Source organism: Solea solea, chromosome 7 (genome assembly GCF_958295425.1).
Source record: "Solea solea chromosome 7, fSolSol10.1, whole genome shotgun sequence".
NCBI classification, from domain to species: domain Eukaryota; kingdom Metazoa; phylum Chordata; class Actinopteri; order Pleuronectiformes; family Soleidae; genus Solea; species Solea solea.
Window position 1 is genome coordinate 6,001,625 of NC_081140.1, and position 12,832 is coordinate 6,014,456.

General features: G+C 39.2%; 1 protein-coding gene across 3 annotated transcripts in view; it reads right to left on the minus strand.

Annotated features, from left to right (window-relative positions):
• Positions 1-12,832, minus strand: part of bcas3 (BCAS3 microtubule associated cell migration factor) — a 317,149-nt gene that overhangs the window by 255,927 nt on the left and 48,390 nt on the right. For all 3 annotated transcript variants that reach the window (XM_058633221.1, XM_058633220.1, XM_058633222.1), the window contains exon 14: positions 1,104-1,237. In XM_058633221.1, coding sequence (XP_058489204.1) covers positions 1,104-1,237 — 134 coding nt within the window. The remainder of the gene's footprint in view (positions 1-1,103; positions 1,238-12,832) is intronic.

Consider the following 12,832-nt stretch of genomic DNA (forward strand, 5'->3'; position numbering starts at 1 on the left):
GCGGACCTGCCGTTTGGTCATACATTAACTACAGGCTGGCAGGCTGGGTGTGTGTGTGTGTGTGTGTGTGTGTGTGTGTGTGTGTGTGTGTGCATCCAGTCAATAAACCTGAACTGAACAAGGCCTGAAGTAGTTTTGCTGAGTAAGCATGTCAAACGGCAAGGTTTATGCATGCCACCGTTGTGACTTGCTTGAGTTAAGTTGAAGATGTTTCACCTCTCATTCAAGAATCTTCTTCAGTTCTGACTTACTGGTGGAAAATCGAGGTATTTGGCCTTATGTCGGCTGGTTACCTGTCTAGAAAGTTGTTGAGTTAAAAGAAATGCGGGTCATTCACCCCTGAGCCATTCTCAGGTTGTTAGTTTTACCCAAGTCAAGATGTGAAAGTGGGTCTTTTGGGTCACCTGAGAGACACCGTCTGCTATTGTGTGTGTTGGAGCTCATGCTATTTGTTCTGTGGGTGTTGATCCTTTTTGAAAGAGAGCTCAGGACAGCATTGTAGGTGACGGATAGTTGGGTTTATTGTTAGAGTTGAGTGATGGTTTCCAGGTTAATGTAAATGGCTTGATTACATTTTCTTGCAAACCACCTGCCTTACATTGCCGATATGCGTAAATTCTCGTCATCATAAGAGTGTCCTTTGTTCTTCAGACTAAAGTGCACAGCTGAGTGTTGTCCTGATGAGCATTACAATGCACTACATAAACCACATTGCTCTGTGTTTGCCTTGAAGTTATGTCCTTTGGGTGCATGAGTTTCCGTCTGAAAGTGTTGCAGGGTTTAAAGTGTACCGGGATGTGGTGTTTGTTGAAAATGTTACCAAGCGATACACAAAATAACAGGTTTGTTCTGTTTATTGCCGTTTTCTTGCTTTTTTGATGTTCTTCATCTGTAGGTCTTCTCCAGTGTCTAGTGCACAATCCAGGAAGACCATACCTCTAACATCATCACGGGTGACTTTAATGTCAATGTCTGTACTGTTGATGTGTTCTGTGAAAGATTCCAGCTGTTGTTCTGATCTCAAATGCAAAGAATCTCAATATGATAATAAGATAATGATAAGATAGTTTGACTTGAATCAGGTGTGTGTTTGCGTTTCAAACCTTAGCCTCAGTTTCCCCACGATGCAAAGTGTAGAGATGGTGAACAGCACTCTGTGAGGACGCCCATGGGTGTGTAAGGATCTGGAAGACGTGAAAATCATGGCCCAACGTGTCAGCAGTGACCAGCAGCATTCCTACAAAGAAGAGACAAACAGTCATTGTTTTATTGTACTATGAATCCAGTGTTTTATGTGTAGTTTCAACTTTCAAATGTATTTTCCTTACTTATGACATGTTTTTTGTAATTTTATGCTTCATTTTCTTTTCTCCAAAAAGGACCAACTGCTGCCATATCTAATGTCATTTGGATTAAACCGCCTATTTTTCCCCAACTATATTTTATTATCATTATAGTGTGTTTTATGAGCAACAAATAAAATCTGCCTTTTAATGAACTCCAGTAGATTTGTCAGTGTGTAGTGTCCCTCATGTGAACAATCTAAATGAATAGATAAGCAGCACTTGAAGATAACCGTCTGAAAAATTTGACTGAAAAATGTCAAATCACTATGAAGGCTAAAGTGACTTTCAACCTTTTTTGAGATGAGTTGTCTTGACTAATCAACCTAACTGGCATTTGAGGACTCCAGTGTCCTTTTAAATTAAGTCCATAATTCTTCTTTACAAACTGGGTGAAAACAGATTAAGAGACATTGAAATTCAAGGGGCAGTCATAAAAGACGATATTGATCTATTTTATTGAAACAGAGTAACCAAGGGGGTTAGGGATTTCTCAGCCTCTGATTTAATCAGGGCATTATCTTGGGCAACATTAGACTTAAAAGTTGTAACTATAACTGCCTACATTTTACAAGAAGATATATGCAATAGTAAATAGGCAGTCTTCAAATGTCAGCCTGTAAACAATCACATGCAAATGTACAATTATACCAAAGTACAAAATATCAAGTTCACTGAGCAAGTTAGTTTAAAACATAGAGCGGGTTCCAAAGGTTTGAGACTGCAGTCATGTTCGACTCCAGTGCACATCTCCTGCAGAAATCAAAGAGTAGATCTTTTTTTTTTCTCCTTTATTTGACAAAGATTAAAAAAATAAATAAAAATGTAGCTGATCAGAGATACTCCAACAAGTGACTGTGTGAAGTTTCTGCTGATACACTGCTAAATCGATACAAAGTCAGGCCAACCAAAATATTTAAACTGTACTTCATTCCAACAGCTTGCATGAAGGCAGCCAACACTATCAACTGTGCAGGACACAGCTAGAAGCCATGACAGAATTATTGTGCCTTTTGAACAAACTAACCAGCCCATTAAAATAAAACCAGCTATCATTTGTTGCTGTCATAAAACACAGCCTTCCCTCCCATGGTAGCCCTGTCTGGTTAAAAGCAAGGCTTGAGTCGTGTGCTTCTTCAAGAACAGGCAACATGATAAGTGTCTGTAAAAGAGAGAATCTATGTACTCATACATCCGCGTATGGTTATGGGTGTGTGTGAGTGGGTGCACGCATAGAGATCCACCGAACCACAGCTCAGCACAAGTGTAACCCCCACTGACAGGCCCATTCATTTGGTCCCATTTTATTTGAAGCTCATCAAACTCCAGAAAGTATAGGCCCTCACCATAAACAACATGCTCAACAAACCACACCAGAACAAACCCAGATCTAAACTGGCTCAGTTAGAAAAAAAAAAGCAGCCCTACTTTTCAAAGCACAACCCGCGCCCATCCCCAGAAGTCTTCTGGATGAGATGTTACAAACAAATCTGTAGATCAGGCGGTAACTGGAAATGTTGGAAACACATCGCAGATACAGTGCAAGATTTGAAAATATGTCCAAACCTCTGAATTTCTGACAACTCCCAGACATAAATGATATTAAAGTAATTAGTCATTTTCCTCTGAGTTTTCCCCAATGGAATCTTTTATGTGGTGGCCACAGTAGGTTTTAATTAGTGGCCAGTCTTTATTGGGTGGTATGTCAAATGTGAAGAGAGGAGGTTGCAATGGCATGAGATTAAAAGGATTCAGTAACACGTGCAAAGGAGATGGAAAACACTCCCTATGTGGAAAAAACAAGCCAAGGGTGCTAGAAAATTTTGCACATTCATTCAGATGTGAAAGTTTTTTGTTTGTTTTTGAGGCTTCTGTAGAAGACCAGTTATATTTAAAGAAGATGAAGAGGTGGAATGAGGGAAGGACAGAGAAAATGAGCTATGGGGTCATGAAGATTATCAGAGGTGGAGGGAGAAAAGCAGGAAAGAATGCCAAGTGAAGTGTGCATTAAGACAGTGGTTAGCTATTCATGCTGTATCAGAGAGACCAGAAAGCCAGAGAGCTAAGGCCCAGGGCCTGTAAACTCTTGAAAGCCCACGCCCCAAATGAGGTGCCAAGCCACAAGAAGCATTTGCGTCAACTGGGAATACGGAGAAAAAAGGGACGGGGCCCTTCTAATTATAGAGTCTGGAAACGGAAGCGCAGGGTGATTAGGAGTTGAGGCGCTGCGGCCTGTTTATCTGGGAGCTTCCTCTCGCTCTTAAACCTTCTCTCCCCTGCACCCCACTCTTTCTTTCATTTTTCTCCCTCCTCTCTGTTTTGGACAGGCCCCGCCCATCCAGTGGCTGGAGAATCTTGCCCCTGGGGTTTCTGACAGATGAGACTTGGCCGCTGGTTTCTGGTCAGAGCCAGCGTTTCTCTTGTGCTGATGGTAGAGTCTGGGCTCCAAAAAAGTAACAGCTTAGAAAGGCTGGAGAGCTTTGTGAGTGCGAGTGCCCGAGCACTGGGGCTTTTGTGGCGTTGTTGAAATACAGAGGCCCTCGCCGAGAGGCGTCAGTTGGTTAGCCTGCGGGAACGGCAAATTAAAAAGTAGCTGAGCCGCTCGGCGGGTGAAAAGAAAGGGTTTCGGGGAAACCAGAGGCTGGACGGAGAAGGGTTTGACACGTCCTATTTATAACACCTTGTCCCAGGGGTTACAGTGTTATTTATGATGTTTGAGTACCAAAATCACTGGCACACGCACACAGACATGCGCTAAAGTGGAAGGGATGACCTCTAATTTGCCATGTGCGCGAGACATGCGTCTCTATGGGACATGAGGGAAGTGATATAATCATTTCCATAAATATCTGCTTTTGCTTTATGTTTTTTTTTTTTCTGTGGCCCAAAAATCTTTTTGTTTTGCTTTGCTCCAGGGTTTACTGTCCCATCTCTGACCATCCAAACAGAAAACATCTGCTCAGTCCCAATAATAGTGGAAGGATGTTTCATTTACAAAGTGTCTAGGCAAGCTTTATTCTCAACAAAGTCAGATGGGACAAGGGAGAGAGAGGGAGAGAGAAAAGCAAAGGGAGAAGTGGAGAGAGCAACAAAGAAGGCAGTGATTTCCCTACTTGGCAACACAAAAGGCCACAACAAAACTAGTCCACTTTTTAATTAACAACACTGGGCTCCAGAAAAGCTTTGAAAATCGAGAAAATGTCAAATTATAACCATGTGGAAGACATAAAGCCTACAAGATGAAGTACTCGAGGGATTCAGATAGCTTTACTGTTACTAGGATGCATAAACTTCAGAGCAGATTTGCCAAACGCACAAATGAAAGACTATCCATCGTAAGACAGGGCTTTGTCTTCAGGGCTGCCAGTTTGGAAGACAGAACAAAACTCTATGTGTCTGTCTGTACGTACATACAGTACAAATAAATCAGACAGCTACAACACATTAGCTTCAAAAAGTGAATCCTATTTGTTTGTGTTGTGAATTCAATTTAAAGGTAATTTAAGGGTCAAGTGTGTAACATTATGTAGGTTTTATTGGCAGAAATTGTGTATACTATCCATTAACAGTATACAGAGGATTATTTCTAAGAATAAGACTTGTATATGTACTTTAGAAAGGGGCCTTGCTTTCTGGATGCCATCTTGCGGTACCAAGTTTCATTGAGAATGGACAAACCAAACAGAGCTTACTATGGTATCTAAGAGGAAAGACATTATTTCTGGTATATGAAGGCCACGGTTTGATTTGCAGGGGACCTTTAAGTGCACAAAATTGCAATCGCATCAGTTATCAAAATGATAATGACAAAGTAAGGTGTGCAAAATGGGAATATGCATTTATAGTCAATTTTACACTTACAATAAAAAAAAGTTGTCAAGTAACTGAATTCAGTCAAGAAATCAAAACACCTTGAAATCCTTCAAAGTTTGTCCTGCAAACTACAGTAGAATATACTTATGGTTACTCAAGTAAAGGTAGTAATAATAAAATAATGTATTATTTTCTTAGACACTGCAAATTGTGCTACTGGCTGAAGTGCTAATTGAAGGCAGGACGAATGTACCATACTTCCACCACCCTAGCACAACACTAATTTATGAGCAGTTTTATATTCACTGGGCAGCAGAGTAGGTATTAGACTGACTCAGATGCTACCATGCCAAAGTCAGCAACCTCTCACATAAAAGAGCCCATGTCCATATTGACTTACTGAATTATCACCTAAAAGTATAAGATACCACAAATAAAAAAGGTTAAGGTTAAGCTTACATGTATATTTTCAATATTGATGATGAAAAAACAAATTGATTTTCACATGTTGTTAATAATAAATAATTTGTATCACTTGTGAGAGCCGTATACTCACAGAAATGTAAAGATATGGCAATGTTGCTACAACAAATCCAATGAGGCAAGAAACAAGCAATTAAAGAGACCTAGACATGAGATCGAAACGAAAATGGCAGCAACCAAGAAGTAACAAACACTACACAGGAATCACGTATGTACACAACTACTGCAAGAGGCTGGAGCAGGAAGACAATCTCACAATCTATGCTGTATGCGATGTTTATAACAGACAGATTGTGCATGATTTCATCCACCCAAAAACTCATGTTTACATCTGCTGATGTTTCTTGCTTACACAGTAGCCAAAGCTAAAAGACAATGAACTGCTGCACATTTGTCTTCCAAATTCTCCTGATTCAGTGAACCTCACACTTCATTCCAGGACAGACGGAGGGTGAAAGCTACAAAGAAAAACAGAGAGAACCACTAAGGAAAATAGAGGGGAAAGGTGCTTATGGTTCATTTGATGTACAGTGGGCTGAAACCAAGGGTTGTGTTTTTCTGTGCACTTCACAGGCGGACCACCTGTGAGCACTCAGATATTAATAGATATGAAAAAGGTGTGTGTGTGTGGCTAACCTAGTTCAGCGGCTACAATTAGTTTGATATTACTATGTTGGAATGCCACCTTTTCTAACAGGGCAAAACCCACTTGACTTTAAAGTCATGCCGATGTACAAGGGGCAGGCACCGTAGCGGTCAAGTTCTTAAAGCGTGACTGCTCTCAAGGCACAGCTCCAGGCTTGTTCTTTCATCACCTAAAGTGGAAAACACACTATTTGAGTCTGTTTTATGGAGCATTTGCATATTTACACAATTCCTGTTGGAGTTAAGAGAAAGGAGAGAGTTTTTTTTCTTTTTTCTTTGAGCCATCCAATAGGCATGGCACAGGCTGCATAATAACAAAGTTAAAAATGTTAAAGGAAGTCAGAGTCAATAACTTCACCTGCCTGAGTTCATCCACCAATGTCACAACCCCAATTTACTGCCACTAATCTTAGTGCCCAGTCAATCCCAATACTTTGTTTTATGTCTGTGGTTTCACAACATGAGACAAACATGTTCTCACAGCAGCTTAGAGAGAACTTTAACACCAAGCTGCTTTTGAAGCCACGTTGAAAAAGCCCCAAAACAAATTGCTCCCATCCACAATCTTCTGATTAAGAATATGGGACAATGTTCAGCACTTAATCCCCTCAGTGAGCAAATGGGCAGACAGAGAGGCTGGAGAGGTAAGCTCCTTGCATTTGCATGGTCTCTTTTTAATTTCCCAGTGTTTAATGGAATCCCTTTAACATTCACAGCCTCTGGTCACAGGTAAGATATCACAGTGCCCCCAATTGTCCATTGTCATTACAAGGGGGAAAAAAAAGAACTGAGCTATGTGTGTGAGAAGAGAGGCAGGAGTCAAGCTTCCTTTCTTTATTTATAAAGCTGCATGGGTAAATTTACTTAACTGTGGCTTCTACAGTCTCAGTGATTTTCTTAGTTGCACAATCAAGATTTATTTCAAAATAATAATAATAAAAGGCCCTTTTACACCGGACATTAAAATGTGATTTATGTGTGGACAGAGTAATATCCGATCTGCCAAACTACCTCGGGTAGGTGGCCAGAGACAAATTGTGACCAGCGTAAATGTAACGTAATGAGTCTCCGCTGCATCTCCACTCCACCCACAACAACTATATGAGCGGAAATATGTTGGTGGCTCCAAGCAAAGCTGAGGTGAAAGCAGCGACAAGACTGCACTGTCTCCTCTGCTTTCGTCGGCTTTCCGCTTATAAAAGACAACTTCTTATCCTGTTTAAAAAAGCAGAGGAGTCCATAAAACAAGGCAACTTCACGTGCGCCTATCGTTATCATTGTTGTATGCATATGTTGTTGATAGGGGGGGGGGGTTGTTGTGATAGCACAACAATCGGATCTTGATGTGGACAACGGAGGCACGTTAATACCAGGTGTAAATGCATGCAAAGTCCTATCTGATCACTATCTGATCACAGAAAACACGTGCTAATGCCAGGTGTAAAGGGGACCTTATACTCACTGGTGCACCTGTTCTACAGGTTGTTCATGCAAATATCTAAGCAGCAACCTTTCAGCATTAAGTAAATCAGGTGATCTAAGATAGAACAAAACTTCTGCATCTCCTCCAGGTTTCACGGGAAAATCTAGACCCCAACAATGTTCTATCTTAGATCAGAAAGCCCCATCACAAAACTCAACAATACAATTTGAGAGATCCTGCATTTTCAGTAGCTTTAAACCCCTGTAAAGTCATAAGTATGTTACATAGAATTAGGTGAACACAGCTGTAACAGCATTTATGTGTTAATGTACAGTAATTATCGGCAATTATCACTTTTGCTTTGAAAACTGCTTTGCTAAGCATCATTCTGTGGAGCTTCACACATTAAGTAAAACATTTGTACAAATTTGTTTAGCAATACATTATAATGTTATAAACCATTTTACTAAAATGTTACGATACTGAGTTAAGAAGCTTAACAATGACATTTAAAATGAATGTATACAAGCCAAAACCCAGCCCAACAACAAGTTATCCTTTCTTTGGGGAACTGTAGGCTTTTACTTGAACCAATGTTCATTTATACGTGATCTTCCACCATAAAAATGCTTTTGAAAAAGACTTGACTCTATAGCACCATCCTCAGACTAAAATGTTGACATCTTTGGATGTGGTTGACCGAATAAAAAAATATGCAAAGAAATTAATTCTCCTAAGGGGATAGAATGATTAATGCATTAAGAAATTTGACTACCATAGTCCATGATGTGCCCAACTGATTAATATAAAAAGCTCACATTGGGCTCATACACAGCAAAGAGCCTGAGCACTGGAGTGCTTCCTGTTGGCTGCTTGAACTCACCAATAGCATGAAATAATTAGCTGCAACAGCTACTTTAGATTTTCCAAACTATATTTGGATAAGTGGATCAAATTCTTATGATACAAAGAGTTATTTTGGAAAAAAAAATGTGACACACAATGTTTATATCATTGTAAAGCTAGTTGCTCCTTTGGTAATGATAACACAGGCTTTTAAACTCTGTGGCCACTAAAATTGCCTAACGGTACTATTGGGTTTTCAGTTATTTTCCATCCAGTCCCTTTATATGTTGAGAGTACGATAAACAATAAGTTTTCTTGGCCACTGGGGGTTTTTACACTGAAGGAAAAAAAAAAACTGTTTCAATGTATGGGGAACACTAAGTTAAATGTTCAGTGTATAACAATGAGGTAAACTTATTGTTATTTGCCAAAAAATGTAAGATGAAAGATTACATTTCATTTGTCAATCACCTTAGGTCAGCTGCACAGACATCCATGTTTTTACAATAGGCCCCAATGGATAAACTATACATTGTTTGAGTTATAACTGAAGGCTACATGGGTTCTCAAGCATACTTGAAAGGGAAGGGTGTCATAACATGTAGCTTCATCAGTAACTGTTGCTAAATTGTACACACTGTACCATTGACAAGTCACCTCTTCCCATCAAGCCATTCATATACACTGTGAAAAAGTCAACAATAAGGTGCGTGTTACCACACTGTGTGGGATGTGAATGACTCGACACTGCTGAAGCTGTGACGATGATGGTAGAAGTGTGTCAAGTCTTGCTTCAGACAAAGCCCTGAGTCATGGTAACAGTACAGCCAGATGATTCTCCTCCATGCTATTACTTTAGCGTTAGAGTGACATTTTGTCAGTATTCTGCAGTCATTATTCTTTAACTTACATACTGTATGTGTCAGTGAGGATGGAGAGCATCACCTCTTCAACAAACTAACCGAAAGTGACTTTAAAACATTGCCGTTGGTTGGTTTGTCAAGCACTGAACATTTGTGATATGTTTCTTTCTTTTCATAGAATCAAAACTAAACATGGAGAAGCAAATTTCAATATATATGCTCCACAGATCTGTAACAATCTTAAAAATCAATGGTGAAGATTAATGAATCAGATAGGTACAACTATTGTTTCTTCATTTAAATAAATAAGACATACCTATGTTTATATTGTCTTATGATTTCCTGCAAATTTGAATTCTATATTCCCCTTGCTCCCCATGTTGTAGTCCTTTTGATAACCACAGTTAGACCCTGCCTGATTTTGTTCCATTATGTTTCTTATCTAGCTATAATGCTGTTTGTGCTGCAATTACACAGACACGCACAACGGCAAGGAATTTCAGTTCTGCTGAGTGTTTTATGTGCAAAGACGTGAGAGATATATTGTGAGTTCACACCATCTTGTCACTGCGATGCTAAATCAACACAGGCTTAATGGTTTTAAAAGCTGGTGGGACATGTTTCTTCAGTAACCAATACCATGACGCTAAAATAATACCAACCTTATTCACTGCAGGAAGATATTACGTTGTCACAATTACCATCAGACTTTTAATACTGATTAATGTGTGGTACTATTCAAACAAGTATTGTGTATTATTAACTGAAATATTAATGCAAAAGACTGGTGTTCTTCTTTTCTATTGAAGCTCATTCAGACTCTTAACCACTAAGACACACTAACAAAAGTAAGCTGTAAAAGTCATAAATCACAAGGATCCAAGTGCTTTCTGATTATGCTAAATAGCATGTTTCATTCAGTCGAACTGGGTCATTTTTACAAATCTAACCACTGGGTACAGAGAAAAAAGAACTCTCAACGTGTACTTAGTTGAAAGCTTGCCTTAAATGTTCATCCAAAAACAATGACAGATTTTTTATTTTTGAATGAACTGGTCCTTTAAAGGCTGTCATGGTATTCATTTATATTGATTTATTACAGGGAAACCACATCATGTCAACAGGCGACTCCATGTCACAATGAATGGCCAATACATGGTTTTCAGTAAATTCTTGGTTTCTGTCTGCTGGCACAGTCAGCGTATAAGACACTGCAAATGCAGCTGAGCGACCAGCCCAAGCTCTGACAATAATGACATAATCATTATGCCACTAAAAACTGAGACATGATGATTATGATTACCCAACAATAGTCTAAGTAGAATTCAGAGCTGGAGAAAACAGCCCATGTTGTCCCCAGTCAAAATACTGAGAAGCTGTTGCTGTAAATCACATGTGAGCGAGCTGTGAGTGCTAATTACTGTCTTGGTGTGAAGACACAACTCAATCCATGCTAAATGTGTGGCTATAAATGTGCGGCTGAGCGGAGCTGCTTGTGTGTGGGAATTCCCCTCGTGTTCAACATGTGCGTGTGGGTCCAGGGTTTTTCGGCGACGGCCTGGTTTCTTTCACACATCAGTGAGATGGAGAGACAGAGTTATTACACCACGGAGAGCTGCCTCCATGGCACAGCTGCCTCAATGGTCAGGCTCAGCAGGCCAGGCTAGTCATTAGACTGGCCTGTTACTAAATCAGGGCTATGGTTTATGGGACAGTTCCGTGTGGAGAGAGAGATTCAGTCTTGATTCATCTGCCATTACTTGTGGCTTTGATCGGGTATTCAAAAATTCCATATTCAAAACGTTTCGTTGGCAGCACGAAAAAAAAATCAAGCTGTGAATCTGTGGCAGACTAATGGGTTTTGTGAGACTCAAAAAGGGGGAAATGAAAGAGCACAAGAGTGAATGTACACCTGAATCCAGTTTAGACACAAATGATTTGAATGATTCACGGTCATAAGTACAGGCAGCAAGATTTGTTTTGAAGAAAAAGCAACAGCGACAGACCGAATTATGTTTTCTATTAAACATAATGAGGTTGCTGCTTCTGATCATAATCCAGTCAGTGATTCTGTGACTGCTGGTGCGTAACTAAGAGAAAGCTTTTTTTGCAAAATATGAACATACAGTAATTGCCATAAGACAGGGTTACCTGAATGTACACAGTGTTGTGGGTCACTGCATTGGTTGAATATTTTAAAATTAGTACAGAACATGTTTGAGCCTCGCTTTGAGATTGGATATTATTGCTGCTACTTAAATTTCTACAACATAATATTTTGAATGAAACTTTTCAATTTGCACTTTTTACACCTTTACATTCATTTGGTGACTATAGTTACAGTTCATAATGAAACCAAAGCTCACTTCACACATGTACTTTTTTTTAAATAAATGGGATATTACTGATGTATGAATTATTTCTGTGGATGAAAATTTGATCGTATTACGTTTATTTTTATGTCATAACACTGTAAACTTTAATGATCCTATTTTACGTAGAATCGTTTCGTTTTTTATTTGTATTTAGCTAAACTGTTACTGCTCAATTCTAGTATCTTTGAGTGAAGTGTTATAACTTGTCAAATGTTACTACATAAATCAAAATGAAGATAACACTGTTTTACCACCCACTCGAGGCTGAAGAAAACTATACAATGCCTTATAGAGAGAAATCGCTTGACAACAATTTGAGGGCTGAGACAAACACTTTATCTCGATTAATAACTAACGAGGCAATTATTTCCTTGATTAAGTTATTGCTTGCTTAAGACTAAATGTACTGATATGATCAGATGTCAGAACCTGCAGTGAATGCTAAAGCAATTATTTAATTATGTATGTATATTATGTATTTCATTTATGTATTATGTACTTGTTGACAATCATCCATCCATCCGTTTTCTATCACTTTATTCTGGTGCTGTGCCAATCTCAGCTGACATAGGACTATAGGCAGGGTACACCCTGGTCCATCGCAGGGCCATATATAGAAACAAACAACCATTAAATCTCACAATCAATTTAGAGCGTCCAATATACCTAATCCCCATATTGCATGTTTATTGACTGTGGGAGGAAGCCAGAGAGCCCGGAGAAAACCCACACACACGGGGAGAACGTGCAAATTCCATGCAGAAAGGCCCTTATTCCAACCGGGTCTCAAACTCGGGTATTCTTGTTGCAAAGAGTGCTCACCACTACACCCACCGTGTTGCCCTAGTTGTGAGATTAAAACAATTAAATGATATTTCAGCTTCAAACATTATTAGCAACTTCTCACTGTTTAAGATTATTATCATTATTTAATATTAAACAATTTTATTCATATAAGAAAATAAAATGCAATTTAAAAGGCATTAATCTACTACTATTGCTCCGACAGTATATTCAATTGCATTAGCACCAACCTACACT